The sequence below is a fragment of the Aptenodytes forsteri genome, unplaced genomic scaffold (genome assembly GCF_000699145.1).
Source record: "Aptenodytes forsteri isolate BGI_AS27 unplaced genomic scaffold, ASM69914v1 Scaffold53, whole genome shotgun sequence".
Classification (NCBI taxonomy): Eukaryota; Metazoa; Chordata; class Aves; order Sphenisciformes; family Spheniscidae; genus Aptenodytes; species Aptenodytes forsteri.
The window spans coordinates 10,935,903-10,963,608 of NW_008795909.1; the positions used below are offsets into that span (position 1 = coordinate 10,935,903).

Below are 27,706 nucleotides of genomic sequence, written 5' to 3' on the forward strand. Positions count from 1 at the left end.
ATGCTGCAGAACGCTGTTCTTTGGGTTGAGGATTTGACTGATGCCCCTTCAGCCATAGCTGACAGCTCCCCGAGTCGAATGTAAGATCTTGTCATACCTTTGGAACTTACTGTATAAACTCAAAGTTACATCTTTTGAAAGAGGAGAATGTGACTGAATGAGTAGCTGAATAAAGTTATAACTTTGCTCTCCCTTTTCTTCCAGATACCTTCTTGAACAGCGAGATGTGGAAATTAATGTCCGTGATAAATGGGACAGTACACCTCTGTGAGTCCTGCAGCCTAGAGCGCTGGCTGGGCGGGAGGGGAGGGCTTTCAGAGCTCTTTTGCTCTCTCTGCATCAGCAGCTAGGAGCACTGTTACAAAATGCCTCAGGTTCTGCTTTTTGGGAGATTTCATATGCCTGCGGGTGCTGTGCTAAATATGTCTTTGTCTCCCCATCTGACTGATGCTTGCTGTAGTAGTGCTCAGAAGAGTGGTTAATTTTGTGACCAAATTACCTGGATTAAGCAGTCTGTTCTTGGCCTGATTAGGCTTTTCCCCCCTCAAAGTCTATGGCATTCTAGCATGTCTTTTCAGGTGAAGGCTTTGCTTGGTGAAATGCAAAGTGACTGTGGGATCACAGTCTGTCTGGCAAGGCTGTAAACATGCAGTAGGTAGTGAGGAATCCCCATGCTGGTGCAGAGGAGAGTGGTGTGAGCTTTTTTCTCCCCACATACCAATTCCAAAGTGCATTTAGATATCTGCAATGTATTTAGAGTATGGAATAACTTCCCAAAGTAAAGGTTGACTGATATTTGCCTGCTGCAGTGCACGTTACAGGATTCTCCTAGTTTGTAGAACAATTTGAGGTCCTTGTGAAAGAGAATCATGAAAGGCTTAGATTGTGAAAGAGAAAGTGAAACTCATCGTAAGTAAGACTTTGAGGGGTGGATTTGCTGTACATCTGGTGTGGGTGCTGTTCCCTCATCGTTATAGTGTGCAGCAGTCACACTGATAACAGAAGGAGTAAGGAGTGTTTTGGAGAATTTGGTGGAATTGCCGAGTGCCCATGAAATGAACTCCATTAAAATGAGGATGGATTCAGCAGCTGGTGGTACAACAGAAGATGCTGAACCCAGATTGGGACCTTGAGGCCTCCTTGCAGGACAGCAGTGCCTCGGAGTCCTGGGAACAGATCCTGCTTAGTCTATTGCTGGGGTCAGACTTCTGTGCTATTCGGTAGCAATTCCTCACTCCTGTGAAGGATTCATCTTCTAAGCTTCTCAGGGATGGCTCAGTGCTGAGGTCTGCATGCTGTGGTGTGCCCAAACACTGAATTTTGCTTCCTACCGTATCTCTAATTTTCTTTCTCTTGTTATTGTCAGGTATTATGCTTGCCTCTGTGGACATGAGGAGCTTGTACGCTATCTTCTAGCCAATGGTGAGCAAAAGTGTCCTGGTTATGGGTGCAATAGCTTTCTCCATACTGCTCCATAGGGATTGTATATCCTTCTAGCTGTCCCTCGTGGAAATTTCTTCTGTTACAACCAACCATCTGATCAGCGATCTCAGGCTGCAGTGGGAGCCCTGGACACACTTTCATGGTCCCTTTTGCAGGCCATTTGCTGCTTGAATTTGCTACAGGGAAGCTTTCTGTGATGGCTCAAAGCAGCATGACTTTCTGAAATCACAGCTGATGTTTTGCGAGGGTGCGTTGCTGTTGGGAGTATGCTGATGTAAGAATTGTGCTTCATCTGAAGAACTGTCTGTGTAAAACTTTCTTGTACTTTTCTGATAGCCTTGTTTTGTAAACAGGACTTAAAGGTGAAATGCAAGGGCTTTTACTAACCTCAAACAAAGCAAGACAAACTCTCCAGGCAAAGTGCCTGCCCAGCACCCAAATTCCCTTAGGTAGTGGTGATGTTCTGTGTTCTGGCAGAGGAATCAGAGTGCAGAGTCAAATCTCAAAAGGTTTGTCTCGTCCACTGCATTCAGAGCATCTTAATCAACCACTTGATTGTGTAATTCTAAAATAGCAAAATGCAAGTGCCTTCCAAATTTCCAGCGGAATCTAACTAAAGAGGCATCTCTTGCCTTGTGAAAGGCAGAAATGCTTTTTAGGAGGAGCTGTTAAAAGTCCAATAAGCGATCGTACTCTTTGTACAGTGAGATTCTTCTTCCCAGAACACTGCTGGAGTCATGCTGAGAGACTTATTACCAGGGTCAGTTTAAATGAGTCATGACTTCTTCAGAAAGGGATTTTGTTATGGGAGAACAGCTTTAGGTTATACACATGTAAGGGGAGCTCAGTTTTTGTAAATATGCTCAGTAGCATAGGGGATCACAGTGAAACGTGTTACCAGCCAAAAGTCATACTCGTTTAGCGACCATCTGGGGACACTTGAGAAAGATGTAACTCTGCCTGCTGGCATGTACCTGTGATCATTTTGCAGGAGCGAAATGTGAGGCAAACACTTTCGATGGGGAACGTTGTTTGTATGGAGCTTTGAGTGATGCCATCCGACGTCTGCTGAAGGAGTACAAACAGATCACGGCAAAGTGCATGAAGAGAGACTACTATGATGTCTTCCTACAGCGGTAAGCAGATGAGGCAGCTCCAGGTGCAATACATTCTGTCATCCTTAGCTGTTAACCTGGATATTCAAGCTCTCTGTTAAGGGCAGATTTGAAAGGCAACTGATCAGTACCCTGTCTCGTTCCTGGGCATGTAGAGCTTCCTAAGGGATGTTCCTTTGTGCCCTAAGGGATGACTTCCAGGTATGTGTGCATTTAAAACATAGCCTCCAGTGACTTGGGTACAGACTCCAGAGTCAACAGAAAGCTGGTCTTTATAATGCAGAAGCATTAGACTGTCATCCTTGACTGTCAAACCAAAATCAGATCACTAAAACCACATCAGCGATTTAGGATAATATGTCAACTGAAATTAAGTTTCAGGCCTGAAGTGCTGTAGCCCACGAGCTGAGGTTTCCAGCAGTGATAATAGGTGTCTCATTTCTGAGATAGAGCCCCTTAAGAAGCCTCAAACTGACTTACAGGGACAGCGCTCAGTTCTTTCTTTTTGTTCATTAAAATGTAAGATGTTTCTGAAAGTTGCCTGTCACACCTTGTAGTCTTAGCATAGAGCTTGAGAAGAAGCCTAACTTGTTCTAGGAGTAGAGGAATAGTGTCAATCTCTTCTTGCTGTTTTTCTACCCTGGTGGTTCTGATGTTATTATACAGACTTGTTGGTTTGTGTTTTTTTTTCCCATTGGACTGAGTTAAAACAAACAAACAAGGTTGCAGCATCTGTATCTTCAAAATTGGAGAGCAAATAAGTCCTAGAAAGATCTGACCATCTTCCCATTACTACAGAGTCCTAATTTCTGAAGCTATGGGGAAAGAGGGGAGGAAGGAAACTCATTTATCTGAGTAAAATCAGATTCTGCCTTTCAGGGAAGTAGAATTTTGCAGGGTGATTTATCACTCTCCTAGTGAGTTTGTGGCTCAGATGGTGCAGGGTTGAGCGCACTTGAAAACTAAAATGTGCTGTTTTCCACTTCTCATTCCAAACAGATCTTGCACTAAAATTGAAACAAAGGGCAACAGTAGGGGGCTTCTGTTTTGTTTTGGGCAAGACACTAGTAGGAAGGATGTTCTAGTGCCAGGAGATTGAGATCAGCATTCAAGACCCTGCTCTGACATAATCTCATTGTGTGACCCCACACCTTTCTGTGCACCAGTCCTGCTCTCTAGAAGGAGTATAATGCCTGATGTCTGCCTGATTTGACCTCTTGGGCATGTTTGTGAGGATACATACGCAAGGGGTGATGGGCATTAGGAAACACTGGTGATGGTTGCAGTAAACCCTCGAAGTAGCGATCTCGGTTTTTTTCCTTTTAAAGAATGAGGGTATGGGCATGCAATCATAAACGGGGCTTCATTTCTGATGTGGTAATTGCTTGCATTTCATGCCTGTAACATCCTTTCTTCTTCTGAGGGTGGGTGACATCAAGTCCTCTCCAATTTGCTGCATGGTTAAAGCGTGCACACTGACAGTGCCCAGAGAGCAGGAAAGTTGCACCTTACTTTGTAGTGGGGTAATTCTTTTTGTAAGCGTGTGCTTCTGGAGGGCTTTTTGTCATCTGACAATTTAAAAGCAGGATTAACCTTTAGAGATGCGTTTGGAGGCAACTAGTTCCTCTTTAAAATCTGTTCCCTGTGTTCAGGGGTTCACCTCAGTCAGGAAGGTTTCATTCTCCAGCCTTCCTCTTGCACTAATGAAACTTCTTTGAGTCATTGCAGGGAGTGAGAGATCCCAGTCTAGTATGTGACTAGTATGTACTAGTATGTACTAGTATGTACTAGGCTGGTAAGCCCCCGTGCTGGCCTTCTAACTGGGCAGAGTACCAGCCCCCGTGCTGGCCTTCTAACTGGGCAGGGAGAGACTGCAATGTCCAGAGGTATTTGTTCATTTAGACCTAATTGTACCATGTCCCCCACTAGCTTTACTCCATTTTCTCCTTTCTCATTCTGCAATGAATTTCCCCTCTCTTTGTTCCTTACAGGTTGCTGGAGCAGGGTTACCAAAGCGACATTGTTTTCATTGTTCATGGCAAATCCTTCTGTGCTCACCGCTGCATTCTCAGTGCTCGCAGCGCCTACTTTGCGGAAATGTTTGAGACCAAATGGAAGGGGAAGAACATGATAGTGTTGAAGCATCCACTGGTGAGCGAGGCTGTGCTTCCAGCTCTTTCCTTTCTTTTCCTGTTTCATCTGGGTGAGAAAAGTGAGTCTTTTCTCAGGAAAGACAGTTTGAGGGTTAACTTCCACAGCGAATAGCTCCTGGAGCTCACAATGACCCTAGTCAAGGAGAGGGGCTCGTGGAGGCACTTTATGCAATAAAATAGCATCTTATTCGGATAACAAAAGGCTGTAGACTGTGTACTTCCCCTTTGTTCCCTCTGTCATGGGCTCAAACATACCTTAATTAATTGCAGTAGCAGGTAGCTGTTACCATCTGCCAACTGCATCACGATTCCTCTGTGTGATGAGTTGAGTCTGTCTAATTCCTGGTGGACAGGTGGTCTGTGGTGAAGACATCACCTCCATAATTGGCACTAATTGAGTCCCTTTTGTTGCCTTTGCAGCAAGAACTAAATAGGCCATAAGTGCATTCCATCCATTAATCACCAATACTCTGGCATACGTTTCTATAGCTTGATTGTGGCTGTGCAAAACCTCTCGTGACAAACATACTTCCAGTTTCTCAGGACATTGCTTAATGTCTCTCCTTTCTCTTTGTACAAGAACATGGCTTTCCTCTCAAATTAAGAAGAGATGGAAATGTTTGTGACCAGTGAAAGACTGGATTTTACAGAGCCTGTATTACAACTGTGTCTTTGGAGCACCTCCATTAGTCAGGTCCTGTCCCCCTAGGCACATGGATTAGTATCAGTTGATACATTTAAAGAGCTGCATAAGCCAGGTGGAGTGGCAGCATTAGTTAGGCGAGGAGCAAGGAAATCAGGTGCAGTGTGTGAGTTGCTATTTAAGTGGGGTTTTTTTCGACTTGTTCAGGATCATGTTTGTGTTCAGGCAAGTTTCAAGCTTGTTACTAAGTTCCTGGCAATTCTAAAGGTAACTTTCTCATGTCTTATTTTAGATTAATCCAGCAGCCTTTGGCTCTCTTCTGCAGTATCTATACACAGGTAAATGACTTACTGTCTAGTGTATGTATTCATGGCTGGTGGGCAGCTGTCTGTGCCTCTGCCATAGCACTGTTTTGGTGGCACAGGCTTGCAGACAGCCGTGTTTGGGTGCATGAGTTGCCAACACATCCTCTCTGCTGGCAGAAAGGGAGAATGTGAGCAATCCCCATCTCTTCCAAGTTGTTTGCACCTTTTGCCAGTTGTTGTCCTGCCAATAACTATACAGTCAATTAAAAAAAATCAGCTTGGGTTGATTGGTTGGATGGATGTGGAGAATGCATTTTTAACTTAAGGAAGGTAAATCTGTCATCTGGGATAACAGTCCCCTAAGCTGGTGAAAAAACAGGTTCCCACATAGGATATTTTCAGTCTGGCAGACCTGAGAGTGTGTGCTGAATGATTTGACTACTTTCTAATACTTTTTTTCTGAACAGAAGTTGATCCTAAACCTTCTATGAAAGTGCCAAATGTATTGTAGGCATGCTAACTGCTGAACTATTTCTGGCCAGGAGGTGGTGCCAGAAAATAACTTTATCTTCAAGGCTCTCCTTCCCCAGTCCAGTGTTTTCAGAAATGTTCCTCGCCAGGTTTTCAGTGATGGTAAAAGATTCTGGGATGACAGCTCATGGGCCTAAAGTCTTTTCTTGCCCTAAGCCAGATAGCCAGTGGTGGCAGTCATGCACGCTGCTGTTGTGCTGCTCTTTTGTTCTTTTCTGGGGGAATTAAACATCTTTTGTATAAGCCTGTTCGCTCTTTGGCCTCTTGAATGAAGCTGTTAGGGTAGACACTGGAAGGCGGGAATGTGAATCAGATGCCAGACTGAGATTCATCAAAGTGGTGGGCAGTGGGGTACCAAGTCTTAGCTTCTTGGACTGAGTTGTAACTGGATACTGAGAAGTGAGGCAGCGTGTCTAATTACTGAATTCCTATGCCATCAAGTCTTCAGTCCCTGATTTTTCCATTTTTACACCTAAGTGATATGGGTTAAAAGAGCTGGCTGCATTTCTTCTTGGCAGGTCGTCTTGATATCGACGTAGAATATGTAAATGATTGCAAGAGGTTAGCCAAGCAGTGTCGGCTGCAGGACCTCATAGACGATTTGGAGACCAAATGTAAAAAAGTCTATGAATTTGGTAAGCATTTTACTTGCTGTTGTCTCTGCTGTGCCTGTGTGTCCTTTCAGGGAGAAGGAGGAAAGTGTGGTGGTGGATTTTTCATGGTGCTCTTGGGGCTTCCAGAAAGTGATTCTGTTGTGGAATTCCCATGTTTGCATGATAGTTTTCAGTCATGGGCTCTCTGTAGGGCAGCTGTGGTGGTTTCTGACACATGCATATTTATCATTTATATTGAATGTTTTCATTATAGTAGAGCAGCCATGGCAGCAGGACTTTGCTGTGGTTGCCAGACATTCAGTGGAGCACTGTAGGGTATATTGGGAAGTGCCTTTCAGCAGAGACCTTGTTTAAATCCCTTGGGAGATATAATATGTACAATTAAAAGTCCTTTTCTGCATTTATCTGACCCTAACCAAAGTAAAACATTTGATAATCGGCTCAAAATGAATGCGGAGAGATATATAACACTTTTTTAAGAGCAGAGAAGTATTTCTGAAAGCATGTGTGTATTTATAACACAGGTATGTGCCAAACCTTAAATGATGCAATCCTTTATTTAAGGGCTTTTTGTTATCCAAAGAGCTTGTGATCTAATCATGACATCAGCTTATTGCATGAAAACCAACAGTTGGAGTTTATCATTCATCTCCTTAGTTCAAGCTAAAGGACACGTGAGTAAGAATCAAAACAGCACAAGTAGGACGAAGCGGTGTTAGTCATTAAGTAAAAAAAATTATCTGGTAACAAAACCTTCAGGCTGAAAACATCTGATTCTCATTTCATGCTCTGAGTTAACTCCTTTACTTCAGTCACGTTAATTTTGGTTTGAGAAGAGAATCTAGTCTGTAGTTTTCAAGTCAATAGCATCTTCCTTGATCTGAGAGGTAAGAGTGTAGCTATTCCACCTTTCCCTTTTGAATTATGAGTTCTGATTATTCAGCCTCCTGAAGTTGCAGGGCTTAACAGATAGAGGCAATACTTCTGGCTCAAGAAATTCCTCATCTGCAAACCACATGGAAGATATTACCATATGTATGTCTCCACTTAGGCATGTGCAATTGTTTGGTGGTGGTGGGGTACTAGGTTACCACAGTAGAGCTGTTCCCATGTAGACCAGGGTGGAAGTCCTTATGTCATGGAAGCTGTTTGATAAGTCTTACCTCAGTCGTGTAAGCACAAATGTAAGCATGCATCTGAAGAGATGAGAAATGCATTTCTTGATTTCTTGCTACAAGTAGTGTAAGATATCAGTTTGTGTGTTAAATAAGTGATGGAAAAGGGGAGTGGTGGTGAGTACCATGACTAGAAAATAAAAACTACTCAGACAATCAGGTAACAGAATTATCTTGTGGCATCTTTTGATATCAGAGTAATCCAGTGAGATCCTGGAGATCCCCCCCCCACCCCGCCCCGTTTTTTCCTTTTTTTTCTTTTTCTTTTTTTCTCCCAGTGTCTAGCTGAGACCCTGGAGGTGATCATTCCACCTTAATACATCAAGTTAAAATCTCATATTAGATTGTGGGAGGAAAATAAGGTGGATAGTTTGCTAGCTGTCTGAAGCCATTGCATAGCATGTCATTGGCAACCTAAGGATCGTGAAGTCCAGTAGTTAAATTCATGAACTGCAAAAACGCTGAGTTCTTGGTGGGGTGCAAAAATGGAAAATGGTGAAGCAACATTTCAGGTTGGCTGGGAGTTTCAGATACAAGCTCCACTTGCAAACGTGATGATACAAACTTCCTGGATGGCACTGGACAAATTTAATTTCTGTGTTCTTTGGGAGGGAACAGTTGTTCTTCATTTCTAAGGTCTGACAGCAGAGATAATCAATGGGTGGTGTAAAGCACTGATGGAAAGTACTAGGCTTGATTTTATTTACGACAGGTTGGATTCAAGTGAATAGACATAACTGCTGATAGATCTGTTAAATGTTTGTTTCTCATATCAGATCTCATGTGGAAGCCAGGAAAACTTGATTCTCCAGAAAATAATACATATAAGAATTATAGAAGTTAAAAATTGGGAAAGATCTTAGATCATATCATGTCTGGCATTGTGTTCCCTCTAGTGCGTTAGGTATCTCTGCTTGTTCAAAGTGCTTTCTGTGGAATAGACAGCTGATTCAGGTCTGCAGAGCAGGGCCATGTCTTGCATCTGTATTATAAAGGTGAGATGTGCCTAATAAAACAACGTGAACTGAAGCCTGTGCAGCTCCAGTGGGTAATTGCAGTCTCTTCAATCTCATTATCTAGAGTTAAGCAGCATTTCAAAAGCACTTAGTATCTTGTCATGCACAGACAGTAGTTTAGGAAAACCCTGGAGAGGATGACCCAGTGCCTTCTGTTGCACCTGAGATAGACTTCAGTGTGAATGCTTGCATATCTTCCCCCACATGTATATTGTGGCTATAACAAGAAAAAACTGTTGCAGTGTTTGGAAAAGCTCAGACAGGGTTTGTCCAGATTAAGCCATAATCCTTCCTTTAGAAGTAGAGGTATTTGAAAATAAATGTTCTGCAGTTATTCCTACAAGTTTTAGGGCAAAGAGGTTGAGAGCAAGGTTTGTGATGCTTGCCTTCATAGCAGAGGCACTGGGTGTACAGAATCTGTGGTTATAGCTAGTCATGGCATTGGGAGGAGGATGTGTAAGGCAGGTATCTGAGTGTGGCATCATTTTGGAAAGGTTTGGGAGTTTGGTGGGGGGTTTTGTGGCTTTTACTTTTTGTGGTGCATTGGCTCAATTGAAACAAAAGACTACAAAGAAGTATTGAGCAGTGGAAACAAAGGTAGCTGATGAATTGGTAGGTGACGCTCAGTGCTATACAGCTGGCCTAGACTGGGAAGAAAGACAAAATCCTCCATTCTCAACCGTAGTTGGGTTATTCCCTCCAGCTCCTTGCATTGTTTACGTTGCTCTTTTCAGAAAACCCTTCATTCCTACTTCTTGCAAGGAGGTGATGGTCCCTGCTGCTTGCTTGCAGCCAACAGCTTATTCCTGTTCTGTTACTTTGATTTTTATTGTTTCTGTTAGGAGAGAGTTGCTTGTGATACCAAATGCTGTGCTCTTGGATTTGAGAGATGCGGTGTCTGAAATGTTTCATGATAGATGTCCTTCTCAGACAAATCACTGTTCTTTCATGTCACTATGAAAGTGCACAGATGCTTTGTAGATCTCAAGAGAAGAACTCTTTCTCTTGACTACTGCTTAAAACTTGCTGGGTCCATTAGCGCTTACAGAGCCTGATTGATTTGGCAACTGTTATAACAGGCACTACACAAATATAAATGATTCTCTCTGCTGTAAAGAATTTCTAATTGCACAGTGAGAAATTTCCTTCTCTCACGCTGGTCTGTAAGTGGACAGGGCTCTTCGAGAAAATGCACTCAGCCTTGTTTGTGTTGGTGCCAGGTCTCCTCTTGGCTTATTTACCCTGGAAGTCATCTGTCTGAAGTTTAGTGCTAATAGAGCAGCCTGTCTCCTTGCTGGTGTAGCTCCGAGTGTAGCAATGCTGGTACCTGACTGTCTTGTATTGATAAATTACCCTTCTCTTTCCAGTATCTTTCTGGGATATTCAGCCTATTTGAGGTACAGTGGTGGCGTATCTGAAGAGTGCAGCAGTAACATGGAGGAGGGGGTGGAGAACTTGTTTTGTGGCACATCATGGTCTTGTTTCGCCCACGGCCCAGTGGAGTCATCTGATGGAGCTCATGTAATGCTGTGCAAAATGTCAGGAAAAATGAGGTCTCAAGGTGGCGTGATTCACCTGCGAGGGGTTTTAATGTGGTGAATCATGCCTGCCAGAAATTCTTCTGAACACTTCAGCGTGGGGCTGCTTAACTCTTCCGTCCTTGAGAGTTAACTCTGCACCTCTCTGGCTCCCAGCAGCATCTCAAGCCTTCCTCACCACAACTTTGCATTTTCCAGTGGTGCTCTGTGTTTTTTCACATGCTTCCCTATATGCCAGTGACTCTTGAATGTCTTACGTGCTCCAGTCCTCACCCCAAAGCATGCTGAGCTGAAAACAAACCTGGGGTAGTGAACTGCGGGAGGGAGGTGGCCAGAAAGAGGAAAGGCTGTGATGGGAGTGGTATTGTAACACAATAGCTGGGGGTACTTTGGGTTGCCACTCGTTTGAAGTTAGGGGGGTTGGCTTCAAGGAGCTCCACAGCAACTTTGGTCATAGCAAGACCACAGAAGTATGATTGTGTATTTTGCTTCCCCTTTATCAAGCTGTTTAATTGCATAGGCTGGTAGGGCAAGACAGGAAGATGCACTAGGTCTGAAAAAGGCAAATGAAATTGCCATCTCTGTATGGTTTATTTGATCTCTTTGGTGGTGGTAGCAATGCTTATTTAATGTTTGCAAACAACACAGGCACACTCAGGAGTCCAGGTGTTTTGGGGGTCTTTGTGCTTTGGGGATCTACAGGTAGAGAGTAGAGGACAGACTCGGGTGCACTGAACTTATTACCTAAACAAGAATAAATCCCTTTATTCCCTGGAGTGAAGTTAGGATGGCACAGCTGAAACAGGACCCATGAGAGCACGTGGTCGAGCAGAGGGGCATGGAAGCAGCTTTGTTTTAACTAAATACTCCCTGGCATAGGCTTCACTTTAGGTGATGCTGTCAGTGGTAGGGGTGGTTGGCTGGGGAAGGCGTTGTGTGAGCGGCTCCTACAGGGATCAGGGGCAGGCTGATCAACGGTCCTCAACTATAATTGATGACAAGGATTGCAGAGAGCAAGTTGGGCTTGAAATATGCCTGTGTTTGCCACGGTTGATATTCCAGCACAAGGAATTAAGTGGAGACTCAAGGAGAGACAACAATACATGCATCCCCTTCCAGCCCTGCTCACCAGCTGTACTGAGGGGTGCTGTATGCATGTTTACATAGAGGAATCGCATGTGTTTTGCAGTAAAAGCTGCAGTAACAGCAATAATACTGATTTTTTTCTGGAGTGTCTTTCTTTTCTCTAAATGGGAGAGAATGTTTGTAGAGGAATTTAGGCATCTCTGCTCTTTTTGTTTTTTTGCTTCTTCCAGTTTCTTCCAAGCCAGGGACCTGTGTGAAAGTGCTGACGATTGAGCCCACAGGTAACTGCCAGCTGCAGGAAGATCTGGCTCTCCTAGCAGACTGCGCCCTGCCAGCCGAACTGCGGGTAGGGAGCATTTATACTACTTCGGGTATCTGCAGGGCTGTGCTATGTGTTTACATGTGTTGTTGTATTTTCTCCATTTGAGTTTAGTGCTTGCTTGTTTGCTGGTGCTCCAAATGCTGAAAGCCTCTTATTGCTTGGAAAGGCTGTAAAATTGTTTAATGAGGCTGTCAGTGCTGGTCCTTTCCCTTGGATTTTTCCCCCAGCAGGGATCTCTGTAAACAAAACCCTTGCCATGCGGTTGGTGGGGATTTCCCCATTGACGACAATGGGACAAGAGTTGACCCCCAGCTCTTTTTCCTTCTCTCTGCTATCCTTCTGGAGCATCAGAAATGTTTTATCAGCAGACATTGGTACCCAAAGGAACTTACGGATGGAAGATGGCTTGCTGGGCTTGCTTGCTAGGAACTGACACCCTGCAGTGGAGAGGTGCTTTCAAACCCTGAAAATATTTCCAGCAGAAATGAGAGTCCCTCTGAAGCGAATTTAACCTGACTGGCAATAGATTTGCGTTTCATAACTACGTCTTGTTGGCCCTTAGAAATAGCCCACAGACCACAGGTTGATGATCACCATGTTAAAATACCATCATTATTATTAGTTAGGCTCATATATGTGGATCTTCGCTCCCAGTTGCAGGAGAACAGGATAAATATTAGTGGTCTTCATTCTCCCTGCATCTGTTGTTTTCTGTAATATCAGCAGATTCACTTTGCTCTTATGTCTGTCCTTTTCTTCCTCTCTCTCGTACCAACCACTGAATTTAATAACGTGAACTCATTTTAGGTGGCTGCTGTGCCCAGAGGTTGTATGACTGAGTGATGTAGCAAAGTTTATTGCCTTTTTTCTGTTTGTCCTCTGTCAAATAGACCAGCCTGGTGCGGAAAGCGTGTGCGTGTGCATGGATAAGGTTTCTTACCTGTAATAAGCCAGTGTGTTTTGTGCTGGCTTTTGGCAGACATATTTCTCTGAGTACTGAGCACTTTATAGAGGGAGTTTTTCTCCATCAAGTTTCCATCTACCAATGCAGAAATCTTTCCTACGTAACCTGCCTCCCCCAAATAACTGTGCATTTATTTGTGGCTTTCAATATGCTTTTCTGTATGTTTGCAGGCTTTAAAGGGAGGCGATACTATAAGTAAGCGTCAGATTTACCTCCCCAAGATTTAAAAAAAGGATCGTGGGCCCCAAAATAGTGAGATTCACATAAATTTTAAGTCACTTCACAAATAAAAAGAATGCTTTCTGTTTGATTGCTTTTTCTCAGACCTTGATGGCATGCTCCTGTTAGGCTAAGCTTTTTTTCTCAAGGGTTAGAAACACTTCCCTTTTTTAATTCTTTCATGCAGAATAGGAGCTGGAAGGAAAATATGAAACTTGGAATAATATAATCATCTGACAGCATGTCGTGGTTTCAACCCAGCTGGCAACTAAGCACCACCCAGCCGCTCACTCGCTCCCCCCGCCCCCCGGTGGGATGGGGGAGAGAATCAGAAGGTTAAAAGCGAGAAAACTCGTGGGTTGAGATAAAGACAGTTTAATAGGTAAAGGAAAAGCCGTGCACGCAAGCAAAGCAAAACAAGGAATTCATCCACCACCTCCCATGGGCAGGCAGGTGTTCAGCCATCCCCAGGAAAGCAGGGCTCCATCACGCCTAACGGTGACTTGGGAAGACAAACGCCATCACTCTGAACATCCCCCCCTTCCTTCTTCTTCCCCCAGCTTTTACTGCTGAGCATGATGTGTCCCCTCCCAGCTCCTTGTGCACCCCCAGCCTGCTCGCTGGTGGGGTGGTGTGAGGAGCAGAAAAGGCCTTGACTCTGTGTCAGCACTGCTCAGCAGTAACGAAAACACCCCCATGTTACCAACACTCTTTTCAGCACAAATCCAAAACAGAGCCCCATCCTAGCTGCTATGAAGAAAATTAACTCTATCCCAGCCAAAACCAGCACACTGCACTGTGAATGCCTCTGTGAGCTGTGTTTTTCTTGCTATATTCATAGATCAGAACGAAGGCAGTTACAGCAGCATTAGACTTGTTATGGCTGTAAAAGTGAAGAGGGCATAGGCACACGCCTGTTCACTAGAGAATTTGTATGCCATGCACAAATGTGAGTGCTTTGTTTAAGCCTGATAAATTCTAAAAGATTCCCATTTTTCTCTCTCTAGGTCTTTTTTTTTTTGTTAACTTACAAAGAATATATGAACAAAGCTCTTCATCCTATTGCCATTTATATCTCATCCTAATGTTTTCAAATTGTTAAATTCTGTGAATTAGGCATCTTTGTTCTGGGACAGAGGAATTGCACATCCTCATTCTTAGTGTTTGATGCCATACAAGGAATAGTATACAAACTATGTAACCTAACATGTCAGGGCACCATGTACAAACATCTGTGTTCTCGAGAGAAACGTACATTTTTTTCCAGGCTATGCAGAACAAAATAGGTATTCGGCTTCTGGATAAAAGCCAGCATTTCCAGAATTTGGCAAGAGACATTCGGAGCTGCTGCATGTCATGTAATGCCATATTACATGAAGTGGGGTTGTATACGACTTTCTATTTCACTATAAAAAAATAATGTGCATGTAATGTCTTTGATACTTCAGTGATACAGAAAACTATGCATCTCAATTTCATAGTTCAGTAATATGTTATATGACTTAAAAAAATATTTTATATTCAATCATGGTTCATTATTAGTTTTTAGAGTGAGAACCATCTATTCTTTGAACTCTTAAACACGTTTATAATCTTGGTATCTTGTTTCTCATTCCTGTTTATACTTTAAAGCCCTTTCTCCTTCAGTGTTTGTTTTTAAAAGTGTGGTTGTTGTCTCTATATTGTTTTAAACTAGGAATGGCCAGAATTTTTCTGACTGCAACAAATAATTGGTTTGTTGCAATAAATTTAGCAGTGACAGATTTAAGTAAAAATACCATCAAAAGCCAGGCAACTGTCAAAAACCATGTGGCTTTCCACTGTCTGTCTGCCTAGCTTTTCATCTTCTGTCTGCCAGGTGACCTCTGAGTTAGAGACTCCAGGGCTTCCAGTGTATGAGACTGTAGGCACATCATTTCCTTGCAGCTGGTTTTTCATTACCTTTTAACTGAAATCTTATTTTCCAAACCAAGATGAAATCAGACTTAAAAGGATCAGAGTTTGCCATGAAATAAATACTGTTCTCTCCATCTCTATTGACATTTGGTGTGGCTGCAAAGAAATGTGACCATTTGTCACTTTTGGGGTAAAGCTAAATCTTGTAATGCGTAGAAAGAACAGTTGGAAACAAGTAGATGGGTTCCATCTTGTCTGCCTCCACACCTGTGTAGCGTGGTTGTCCATGGCAGTTATTCCTGTGCTTTGCTTTGCCCATTTGGCAGAGGCAGATTAACTGAACTATTTACAACATGCTGGATTTTTTTTTTTTTTAATCCACTTGCATCTGGTTATGGGCTGGTAATCTTCTCTTGGATCACTAACCCCTGTATTTTGTGTTGTAATTTATTTACAATTTTCTTGCTGAGATAATCTGGCCAAGGTACAAATTGCTGCCACTGATTTGTTTTGTATGGTTTTGCCTCCAGCAACATTTCTATTTAAGTGCCAATAGCAAATTCGTAGCAGCAAAGACGTGGTCCTCCACATGTGATGGCTGGAAGATCCTGAGAATGTTCAAGCAGTCTTATGCTATAGAAGTGTTGAGAATATTTCTGTATGGTGAATGAGTTATTGTGAATGTGTTTGCACCTCGTAGGCTAGACCGTTTTGTGCTTCCTGGGCAACATACTTTGGCAGCTGTGCTTTGTCTGCACAGGGGTATGCTAAGGAGGTTGCCTGAATGGGGGGGTGGGAGGAATAAGCCAGTTTTCTGCAGGGAGACCCTGAAAGGGAGATGAAATTCTTCAAGCGTGACAAGGGAGGAGAGTAGAAGTAGTAGAGACTTAAAAGGGGAGTAAAAGGGAAAATTCTGCAAAGCCACTTCATGCTGAATAGGAGAGACAAAGACATGAACCTGCTTTTGTAGTAGGAATTGGAAATGACCTTGCAAACCTGAGCATCGGAGTGGGGACCAGGCAAGGCTAGAAGCAGGAAATTGAGCCTGGAGGAGTTTGTAATTCAGGAGACAGACAAAACTCCCATGTCCATTCCAGAGGGATGGATTCCTTTTAAAGATTTACCTTTGGACAATGAAAGGGGAGCAAAGAAGGGACGCATGCAGGAGATGTGGAGTTTGTCTCAATTAAAATTCTTGTGCTACAAAGAGTAGCATCTTATCAAAGCCTGTTTCTAGGTTTGTTTTACCTGTAATGTGCCTGCAAAGTTGTAGCCTTGAAAGTCATGTCAGAATTTCTAGGAGAGGACGTGGAAGCTGTGGGCATAGGGTGGGGAAACAGTGGGCAGTTGGATCATGACTACTAGCATTTGTAATGGTAACTACTAGCCACAGAGAGTGTGGCTGCAGACCGCCGTTTGTTCATTGCCTTGAAACATGAGACACAGATAACAGCAAAATAGCAGCCTGGGGAATCTACAACTGGGACGATTTGATCTCATCTTTGATGCTGGAGGTGCTCATTGTGTTACAGCTATATAAAAAAATAGATCAGGTGGGAAGCGTTCCTTGAATTGCTGTATCTCGTCTGGGAGAGGAGTTCCCCGATGGGGAAGGACTCACAGGGGAGAGGTGCTATGGAGAGGCAGGATTACTGTGGCAGCCATGCGCACAGTTTGAATGTCACTGGGCATACTCTCCTGTGATTAGGAACCAGAAGCTGCCAAATGTTGCTGTGGACAAAGAGCCTGGCAAATGGGTCCAGATTGCCATGTTCAGTGGTGGTGTGAGCTTTTGCCAGCTTGGTGCCTTGCCACATCCTAGAACCTGTTTTGTGAGAGAAACCCCGTTGCATGCGAACTGAGCTTGGCTGAGCACCAACCCAGTGTATCGCAGGCCATGTCTTTGTTTAGTTTGGGAGGGAGGAGTCATCTGGCTCCTCAGTAAAGCTGAAAGTCAGTTGCTTTCAGTTAGGATGGAGGCAGGCGTGTTGGAAATGGTGCTTAGGTAGTCTGCGATTGGGAGAATGATCTTCGTGGTCAGCCCAGGGTTTTCCCAGGTGCAAACTTGGGATGTAGCTTTCCTGGATGAGAGACAGCAGTAATAAACTCCTCGGCCCAAGCAGCTCAGGGGCATGTGTTTGGAAAGCAAGAACCAGGGGAAAATTTTGTTTCTAGAGATTAATTGTCTTGATTACATCACTGTGAACATAAACTTTTTTCTACAATTGAATTACCCTGTATATAGGATAAGGTGAAAGTGAAAATATTTGGAAGTGTCACTTCAAAATAACATAAGGCTAACAGATTTTTTTTGTGTGTGTGTACTGTCTTTGTTGGCATGTGGGACTGGGAGGAGGTGTGTTGGTGTTAAAAATAATGCACTAGAGTATTAATACTGCAACAACACTATCTTTGGCTGCAAATCAAATGAGAAATTTAAAATGTGCTTTAGAAACATTGGATTATTCAAGTGAGGCAGTAATTGTAGTGAAACCATTTCAAACTGCTGTATACTTCTATGTAATCTATACGTAACTACATCTACCTCTACATCTACACAGTAAAGGGCTAGTCCTAAGCTCTAGTATGCTTATGATACCCACTACATGAAGTAAACTTCACCTCCGCTTGGTTATCTGTCTTGTTAGGTGGCACAGAAATGCTTTCCAGAGGTGTATGGAGGGTCAGGGAGTTTCCATGGATAAGGGAGGCAGCTGTAACTTGTACCAGGAATATGTCTATCAGGAGTGCAAGGACTTCAGTTCCTCACATTGAAATCTGTGTTCAGAGCATCTCTGGTGCTCTGCACTGTGGTGAGGGAACGAATGGATGGTTGCTTCTGGGAAGACCAAGAAGTCCAAAGTCGGGACCCTGAGTGTGTTTAGAGCATGAACGTGAAAGGTAGGGTTTTCTGGTTTTTCTTCCTAGGTTGGTTTTGGGGAGTTGCCGTTTGACAGCACTGACAACTTTAACAGTTGTCCCGACGTGTGTTTCCGGGTGGCAGATTACAACTTTCTGTGCCATAAGGTATGTGCTTGTGCTATACTTCATTCTCCTCCCTTTTTGCCATGAGCCTAGTCTACCTGTCTCCCCCACTCCTCCAGTGCTGGATATGCTCTGCAGAAGCAGCATTGCCTCATCAACTGGAAAACCAAAAGTCTTATTGCAGCTGGAAATTATATTTAAAGCATTTAACAAAACAGCAAACCCTGCCTTTCTCGCAGAGGTGAGGAGATAAATTTATGGATTCAGCTACAACATTCACAGCTGCAAAATCTCCTACTGCCAGCTTGCGAGTTCAGTGTCTGGAGAGGGGAATGTTTGATCTGCAAGTAAACAGCAGTAAGAATGGATTTTGAAATCCAACCTCAACTCAAACTCTGCCCTAATGCCATGCTACTTTTGAATCTCTTAAGTTTACAATTTGTTTTTTTGGTTCTGAGGGTAGGCATGGATAGAAATAAAGTATGGAAAAGTGTTGGAGATGCAGCTTCAAAATATAGGGAGAATTAGAGTTAGTCTGAACTTCCGAAATATCTTTTAAGCTGTTCCGACAGCTGGTTGGTAGTGCTGTTTGACTTGGTGCAATGAGAAAGATGTGAGTGTTTTGGTCTGTCTTCCCTCTCCAGGCATTTTTCTGTGGTCGCAGTGATTATTTCAAAGCCCTTCTTGAAGACCATTTCAGTGAGAGTGAGGAGCTGCAGACACAGCCCAGCATCCCTGTGGTGACTCTCCACAACATCTCAGAAGACATCTTCATCCGAGTCCTCTACTACATCTACAGTGACGATACAGAGGTGAGGCCAGCCATGGAGCCTTTCCTCCTGTGCTGATTAATTCTGGAGGTGTTCACAGCAGTGTTTTCCTACAGCATCTGGAGGTGGGGTGTATGTGTGGTTACTTAAATCCCACTGCCCTACTCTGCTACCTCACTTCTGTCTCAGGAACCCACATACTGGGACTTGCTGTTAGCCAGGCAGGGATCTAGTTTATGTGCATGACATTCGGGAAGCAAATCCCTAGTCTTTCATCCCATAACAAAAATTTGGAAATTAGGTTGCACGTTGTATGTTGGCGTGATAAATGCAGGGTGTTGCAGATTTCCCTCTTGGGTTCTGTGGAAGGATAAGGTGAGCAGCTGCCAGTAGATGGCAGATTGAACACATTTGGAGATGTAGAAAGGTTGAGAGATTTGGCTTATTTACTCTTGGCATCATAGCCCACTTTTCCATTTGTAGCAAGTCATTATTTCCACTGTTATTTATTGCTGGGGTGGGCAAAGGTTCCACTGGGAGACCAACGCCTTGCTGTGCTCAGCAAGCAGTAACAAAATGGCCCTAACCCACCTAGTTTTTAGCCTAATGGAAGGTGCAGCAAATCTCAGCATTTAAGCAGCTTCCTGCTTTGTTTTCGTGGCAAATGCTTTCAGCAGGTCTAGCTAGAAGATGCCGCAACACATTCTGGCATTAGGACAGTGATCAGAGACGCTGCTGCCTGCCAGCGTCACTTCTCCCACGCAGTATTTGTGCTCTGGGTTAGGTGCCACATACAGAGAGTGCACGCAGCTGTGACCTTATTTCTGCTGATCCGTTCACCTCCGGGTAGCAGCAGGGAATGTGCGGTAGGGAGAAATGTATTTAGCAGGCAGCAAGGGCAGGATTGCCATTGGTATGCCGGAGAGCAGATGCTTCACTTGTCTGCACTCTTCCCTCAGCCACGCGCTGAAAGGGCAGGCAGAGAGGGAAAGAAGCATGGTGAGGTTGTGAAGACCCTCCTGACCTTGTGACTGCACTGCAGCGTGACCCTGTTCCCTTGCACCTCTCCAGTCTGCCTGCCTTCCTTGTGATGTCTTACAGGAAGGATGTTTCCCAAGCAGCCGTTCCTTTCCAAGGGGTGTCTCAGCTGCCCTGTCTGGACTTGGAGCAGGAGGACAGACCAACAGCAACGTGTAGGAGTTGAAAGGGTCTTGCTCATATGTTTTCTATGCAGAATGGCGCCATCACAGAAACTAGCTTGGATTTCAAACTGAGCAGCCAAGATATGAGCTTCTGCAGAGTTCATCTGTCATGAAAAACTACCAGGAAAAATGATCAGGAAAACAGGAATATAGCTCAAGTTCCACACTTATGTGTGGAGTGTTCTCCCTGCCGTGGGTTTCTCCAGCCAAGTGTCAGCACTCCCAGTTCCACGTTCCTTTTTCCAAAGGATTTATATGCCTCTCTGCCGTGTAGTAGTGACAATGCTTGCAGTTGGAGGGAAGAGTGTGTGCAGAGGACAGAACAGGTTCCAGGCAGAAAGAGAAGTTGCTGATTGGAATACTTGTGTGGGCTCAAGGGGAGCTTTTAGAGGAACGTTTGCGAGGTTTGTCCTTGATCAAGCAGTTGGGAGCTGCTGCCATCAATAGTACTGACTCAAAACCCCTCCAACTTGTGAGGTTCCTGGAGCTTATGAAAGGACAAAGCAGCACTTGATTAATAACCCCAAGAGCTTAATACACCACTGGCACTACAGCACTCATGGCATGCCTCTAATACATCTTGCATCCTTCTGCACAGATGTTGCAGGGTGTTACACAGCTGAGACATGTGCTGTGAGTAGTCTCTCCAAACAGCGGTGTGGACAGCTGTAGGAGAAGAAATAACCAGCCTTTCGCAGTTGTAAGAGTGAGCAACCACATGTGTAGATGTGGACAGCAGTGTTTTTGCTGCTAACCAGTTATCAGGGCAGTGGACCATGCTGCACCAGTTACCATTCCTCAATCTAGACCAGTGTGGCTTGGTCTCTAGATGCAAGTGATGTCGCCTCCTCCACAACCAGGGTATACTGCATCCTGCAGATTTGCTGTTAAAATGGATGTGGGTAACTGCTCTTTGCACTTCACGTTAGCAGGAACAGAACTGTGCAAAGAGAGGCTCTAGTTCCAGGTTAGTGACACAGATGGCTGACTAAAATAGGATTTGCCCAGCCACGGGGAGGAGACTGAGTGAAGCTGGAGGTGGTGTCTCCAGCATTATCTACAGCGTTTTTTATCTTCAGATCACTAGTAAAGAGCAAAAATACCCAAGAGGGAAATGGGAGGGTGGGTCTCTAGCTCAAGAGACTGAAAATGTTAAAGACCATTCACAACGGTGTAAGCTTGAGCATCTGGTGCATGAATTTAGTTCAGTTTGAATGCCTGTTAAAGCTCCAGTAGTATTTGATGTGCAGAGCCTGTTCCTTACCTAGTTGGGCCTCACCTATAGTTTATTTGGGGTGCAATCGTCTGTCTTTGGGCGTATCCCTGTGCCAGGGAGGTTGTGCTGGCTGAGTTAGCAGAGCCAGTTTGAGGAAGGAACTCAAGAGAATTTTGCATGTTTCTCACAAAATGCAAGTCCAGCAGTACAAAATGGGAGGAAAGGTCCTAGTGGGGACAAGGTGTTCTATTCTGCCAGCCTGTTCTGTTTGTCTCTTTGAACGGCTTTCAGTACCTCTGGTAAAAGCTACCTCCTTCCACTGCCACATTGAACACTTGTTATCAGCCAGCTTTCAACTGCACTTCAGTCTTTCAGCATTGCTTTGTGCTTAGCTAGAGGCGTTAGCTGCAGCATGGCAAACTTCTTGCTTTGTGCTGAGCAAACTGCCACTGCAGCATTTTAAACTCCTCTGTGGTAACTGAGTGCAAGACCTAGCCCTGAAAAATTGAGCTCCTGTCTCTCCATAGTACTGTTAACACTTGTCTGGTAATGGACCAAACAACACTTTAGGGAATCTCTGCTAAGACACAAAAGAAGGCGGCAGTTTGCCAGCGAAAAGTGGGTAGGACTGGACAATAATTCCCCTCTTTCCATTGCCAGCTGTCCCCGGAAAACGCCTACGATGTGCTGTGTGTGGCAGACATGTACCTGCTGCCTGGGCTCAAGCGCCTTTGTGGCAGGACCTTGGCTCAGATCCTTGATGAGGACAACATTGTCAGCATCTGGAGGATTGCAAAGCTGTTCCAGCTGACCCGGCTGGAGGACCAGTGCACTGAGTACATGGCAAAGATCATCGAGAAGGTAGCAGAAGCACTCCCCGCTGCACTTACCACATGTGCCCATAAATCCAACTGCACAGTGAGCCATAGATACAACAGAGTTAATGGTTGCATTTTGGTCTGTAATAAATGGTTGCCCTCTCTGGTTTAACGTGCTTTCTGAAAATGAGCAGCGGTTAAGTAGCAAAGCACATGGTGAGTTAGGACAGGGGGTGAAGAGTGTGACAGTACCTGATGTCGCTGCAAGCACCAGATGCTGGTGGTTGTCTAGCACATCCCTGTGGACTGTGGGGTGAAAAACCTGCCCAAAAAGTTCTGCAAGTGCCATGGGCAGGTGACTTTCACTGAGCTTTCAGCCACCATGCCCAGAGCAACAACGGTGTTGCCTGAATACACCAGCTGCAGCCTGGAGAACCCAATGGGGTGTGCAGGAAATGTTTTTCGGCATTTGCTGGAGGGAGTTCTTCCTGGCATAATGCTACAGAAAGGAGTAATCAATGTGATCTCTACTGTCCTCCAGGATGACAAATCTAACAGTAGGGGTTTCCACAGGGGAAATTTGGCCATGAACAGCTAGAAGTAATGAATCTAACACTGAAGTTTTCTTTATGGGACTCCATTTAAGTGTAATCCTGAGTGATAATAGCTTGAAGTTTCAGGACTCATGGAGAAAGTTGCCATACGGAAGGATAAACTAGAATCTATGGGGCGTTCTTATTCTGAGACAGATCTTTATGAATGGCTTGTACAGTTCACATGGGAATGTAACATTTTCACCTGCAGCTTGAAAGGTGTGAAATTTTTTGGTGTGTGAAAAAAGCAAAGGAAATTATTCTGGGGCTGTTATTTTGTTCAGTGTATAGCTTGGGGATGATAGGCACATCAGCATGCACCCAGATTCTGGCTTCTGAAAAAGGGATATTGTTTGAAAGCTGAATGAATATCCCAAGTAGTAATCGGGCAAGGTAGGGCTTTACTTGTGTGTTCCCCTTGCATTCCCCTTCTCTAGCCTCAGTGGGAGTCCTCAGACCCAGCATTGGCAATGTGCCTTCCTAAGGGTGTTGGCACAAATGGAGCCACCCCAGCTGTTCAAACATCAGCAGCTGCCAGCATCTTGTAGAGATGCACTGATGATGGCAACAGGGAGAGATTTTGGCAGCGTGTGTAGCATAGAGCAGGGCTCAGCAACCTGCCGTGCCCAGGCACAGTTTGGTAGCATAGACAGACGGAAGCTGCCTCTCACCCTTCAGCACACCACATGTTCCTGGGGAACTTGATGCAAAATCATTCATGGGTGACCTGATTCTGTCAGGTTGGGTGCAGAACAGAGCAGCTGCCTTGCTGTGATCTGCTGGTCAGCTGTTGGTGGTGGGGCTGAGAGCCATGGTGGGGATAGTCATCTGTGGCTCCTGGTTCTGAACTGGGCACAAGCTCCCACTGTCTTGCCTGTTGCAAGACATTTTCCAAAAGTGTCTGGCAGCATCCTGGTTCCTGCTGAGGAGCCTTTCTGGAGGGAATATTGTGTATATTCACGTGCCCCATACCAGAACTATGGATGCTTAGTTAGTGGGTATTACAGTGAGCTGTCTGAGGTGCAGACTGCTTACAGTTGTGACCATTTATTGTTGGAGTATTACTGCCTGCTTAGGATGAATGGTAGGATCTCCAAGTGGTGTCTGTAGGAGACACAGGAAGATTTGGGTCTCCATGTACCCTTAGCATTCCCTTTTTCTTCTGTGGGATCCCTCAACAGTGGCTGAGCCCATTATCGCAACCCTTTACATCCCGTTACCTGTCTTCTTGTCTTTCTAATGGTTCTCTTTTCCAACCTGTCCAGCTGGTGGAGTTGGAGGAGTTTGTGGCTGCTGTGAAGGAGAATGCGGAGGCTGTGGAGGAACGGCAGGAGACTGACTCCATTCCTCTGGTTGATGACATCCGCTTCCACATCACCAGCAATGTGCAGACTTACAGTGCCATCGAGGAAGCCAACCAGAAACTTGAAGCTCTGGAAAACCTCCTGGCCAGCATAGGGCTTGAGTGCTGATGTGTGCAAACCCTGGCTGTCATACACAGCCTGCCTAGCCCCCAGTGGGTTGGCTTGGAGTGCAAGAACATCTGTCTCTCTGAATGTCTCTCCTCCTCTCCTTTGTCCTCCTTCCCATCCACTTTCAGGCATGGTTTCTTTTTAATTTATTTATGTCTGGACAGTTGTGTGTCTGGTTTGTGTTTGGTTTTATTTTGTTTTTTGTTTCTCCTTTCAGAAGTAGCTCCCAAAACTCAGTCCAAATCAGTAGCTGCTGCTTTGTACAATACAATGCAGATAGGAGACTGCAAGCTGTTAGGGTCTTAGCTTCCTGTGGTAAGGAAGCTGTTCTGGGGGGACTTGCTACTGCTGGGTGTTAGGACCCATCCTGTTCTGTTGCCCAACAACACACCTCTGAAATTGGTTCATGCCAGGATATTTGTTGATTTGCCACCAGCAGGGGAAGAAAACTGGATTAAACTGTCCAAATAATATATTGGAAAGGAGGTGGCCTTTCTTTCACTGTCAGCATTATAAGATTGGCAAAGGTGGGCAGTGCTTCCCTAACAGGGACACAGGAGTACTTGGCTATGTGGAAGGCACTGTCTTCACCTGCTATTCTAGTTCTTAGATGAAAAAAACCAAAGTGATTTCCAGGTCTTCCCTAGCTTTTCATTGCTTTGAAGTGGTCAGAATTTAAAAGCTTTGCTTTCTGAACAAACATCTTTGGGAATACAATAGAGACCAGAGTCCTTCCATTTTTAGAAAGCAGTAGCTTTCAATGCATAGAAAAGGGAGAGCACCCCTTTTCTTCGTAACGGGAAGGAAACACCTTCTTGGAAACAACACTTCTCCCTTTCTTTTTGTCCACTGTAGTAGAGCAAAACTGACTTGCTTGGTGGGTTAGGGAAGAGGGGTCACCGGAAGTCTCTTTTAAGAGGAAAAGGGGCCTTTTGGGTCTATTGCAGGGCAGCTGTCCCACTTGTCGACCTTCTAGCTTTGCTCAGCCTTGAGCCTTGTAGCTTCATTGTTCTCCAGGAAATTCACTGTTTGTACTAATGAATGTTTTTGAATCTGTGTTCTGCAGTAGGTCGTGTTATCTTGTGTTGTCTCCCTAGATTCCTAATGAGGGTAACGATGTTCCTTCTCCTTGGCACCAATCAGCAGGCGATACCCCTGCATAAAGCTTGCCTTGCCAAATAGGCTGCCCTCAGAGCTGTTCACCTCCAGAATGGCATGTTAGGAGAGTCTCGAGTCCCCAAGGCACAGGCCGGGCATACTTTGTCGTGCTGTGAGTTGGGAGGGAGAAGAGGCGTTGTGTGAAGTGCACAGAGAATCTTGCACAGGCAGTGGGCTGCCATTACTAACGCATGTTGTCATTTTGGTCACTTTGTGAGGCAAGAGCTTGAAATAATCCATGTCAGGTGTGCTTTTAGTGTTTGAGGTGGGAACTGGACACGGATCCCCTGCAGCTTCAAAGTGTTGTTTTCTGTAATGGTAGTGGTACTTCATGTGGATAAGGAGAGGGTTTGGAGGTCCAGCGTTCGGCAGGCACTTGCTTCAGGTGTGGATGTACTGGGAGGATGGGTTTCTCTTCTTTGCTAATCTCACCAGGTGAGAGACTGATGCTCCCACACCATGTGGGAACTGCAGCCTCACTGCCCCTGCTCAGAGCATCTGCCTGTATCTGGCATGCGTTGAAGCTGTTTGCATGTACGTGGGCAGGCTTTGGGCACCACTTGCACTAGGCAGGCTGGGTTCAGTTGCAATGAGGAGGGGGCACTGGGGTTTGGCTGCTGTACTCGAGAGAAGCTGGACTTTGGCAAAAATCACATGTCAGGATTGAGTTGCACTAACAGAAGCTGGGGACAGAGCTGGTGGGGCAGGAATGATGTACGTTGGCTTAACTGGACCCTGGATGTTTGTGCACTTTGTCATCTGTGTTTAACTGTTTTCTCTTGCAGAACAAGTCTCTCTGGGGCAGGGGATGGTGGCTGCAGGGCTATTCGAGCAGGGCGTGCTTCAGTTCTTCTGTTTCGAAATGCTTGTGAGGAAGTGTAAGGAGTTCTTGTGGTTTGTTTTCTGCAGCCATATTAGGGTGAGGGGAGAGGATGTGCCCCTGCAGGGGTGTGCTGCTGTATGGAAGCAGTGAGTGTAGCAGGAGTGTGCTTCTGTTTGGGGTGGTGACGTGGAGAGGAGCTGTGTGTTTGTTGTGTGATTTGTGGAATGTACCTCCATGTCCATCTCTAAGCTTGGTGTGGCTTTGACAGGACCACCAAAGAGCCCAGCACAACTTGAACTGATAAAGGCATCTCAGTGGACTTGAGGGGAAGAGCTATTGAGAAAGCTTTAATGTGAAGTCCCATATATTTTGGAGAAAGAAGGGTGAAAGCAGAACTGCCTGTTTTCTTGCTCAGTGGAGTGTCAGGCTCATGAAAGCCTGCTACAGAAACGACCGACAGCTTAACCCAGCTGGTTCAGTTCCCCTGTGTTTCTCTTCCCTATATGGCTGAAGATAATACTGAACACATAAGCAGGATGTTTAGTTTATCACATCCCCTCTGCTCCTCCTGCATAAATTCTGCATCTGACATCTTAGTAGTCAGCATTCCACAGCAGTGGTTGTGACAGCCCTGCACAAGGCTTGCACGGAGCCACCAAAGAACAGAACGTGGCCTTTGCCTTCTGCTTGTACGGAATGAGATGCAGAAACAGGATTACCGAGGAACGTGCTAATGCTTTTCTCAGCAGATGCCTCAGCTGCTAAAGCAAAATGGACACTGGTAGTGGGCAAAGCAGGAGGAAGGCAGAGGAGGGGCAGCGGTGCTGGGAAGCATTTTCCATATGGCTGCTCTGGAATAATTCCATTCCTGCGTCCTTAAGCATGGAGCAAGTGAGGCTGCAGTTGTACATGTGGGAGGAAAGGTCAGTATGGCCTTTTGATCTGCCTCCCCAGTAGTGCAGTTCCACACAGGCTGCCAAGCTAATGCCTCATCTGTCTGCGTGCACTTAGCGGTCACATCTGTGAGCCCTGTCAGATTGTCCAATTACTCGGGGTCCTTTAACTCCCCCCCCCATCCCTTTTGGTGAAATAGGGCTATCAAAAAGCATGCATAAGCAGATGGTCAGCATGCAGGCAAGCTCTCTAATTAAGATGAGCCAGGTCAAAACTTAGATTTGAATTCACTTTATTCTTGCTGCAAATAATTTTATCACAAAATAAAAACCTTTTGATTTTTCTTCTGTTGCCAGCGTCCTTATTGTGTTCTGTTGCCTCTGTCCTTTTTATTTACTACTAGCCACTTGTTGAATTAAGAAGATTGTAAAATTTATCAGAGCAACAATATATTTAAGAAGAAATGTGTAAGCATGTGTGCAGCAATAAAATAGTATATTTCACTATATCTGTTCCTGCTGTGGCCTCTTTGTTACCAACTGACAACATCAGCGTGGCTTTATTTCTGAAAGGTCTCGGTGGGCTCCTTCAGCTTATTTTCCCGCACCTGGGCCAAGGGCTGGTTTCCAAGCAGTGAGGAAAGCGTGACTCTGCTCTCCTCCCTTGGTGACCTGTTTGTACAGTCCTGCCAGAACATGGGCATAAAGCACCGACTTGTTTTTACTGGCTCCTTTCTCCCAGGATTACTCTGTTTC

General features: G+C 44.9%; 1 protein-coding gene across 1 annotated transcript; it reads left to right on the plus strand.

Annotated features, from left to right (window-relative positions):
- Window positions 1-27,459, plus strand: ABTB1 (ankyrin repeat and BTB domain containing 1). Its single transcript, XM_009284553.1, has 12 exons — window positions 1-80; window positions 205-267; window positions 1,367-1,422; window positions 2,435-2,579; window positions 4,550-4,709; window positions 5,647-5,692; window positions 6,709-6,825; window positions 11,850-11,965; window positions 17,949-18,047; window positions 18,650-18,817; window positions 21,854-22,054; window positions 23,870-27,459. Exons 1-12 carry the CDS (start codon window positions 1-3, stop codon window positions 24,074-24,076), a joined length of 1,458 nt encoding a protein of 485 aa, XP_009282828.1. The 3' UTR covers window positions 24,077-27,459.
- The last annotated feature ends 247 nt before the right edge of the window (window positions 27,460-27,706 follow it).

Excerpts from the sequence above, each read along its gene's own strand:
- ABTB1 (XM_009284553.1), top strand. The coding sequence starts at position 1 with ATGCTGCAGAACGCTGTTCTTTGGGTTGAGGATTTGACTGATGCCCCT. Across the intron at positions 5,693-6,708 it reads TCTGCAGTATCTATACACAG|GTCGTCTTGATATCGACGTA; the intron begins GTAAATGACTTA and ends TCTTCTTGGCAG. Across the intron at positions 18,818-21,853 it reads TCTACAGTGACGATACAGAG|CTGTCCCCGGAAAACGCCTA; the intron begins GTGAGGCCAGCC and ends TTCCATTGCCAG.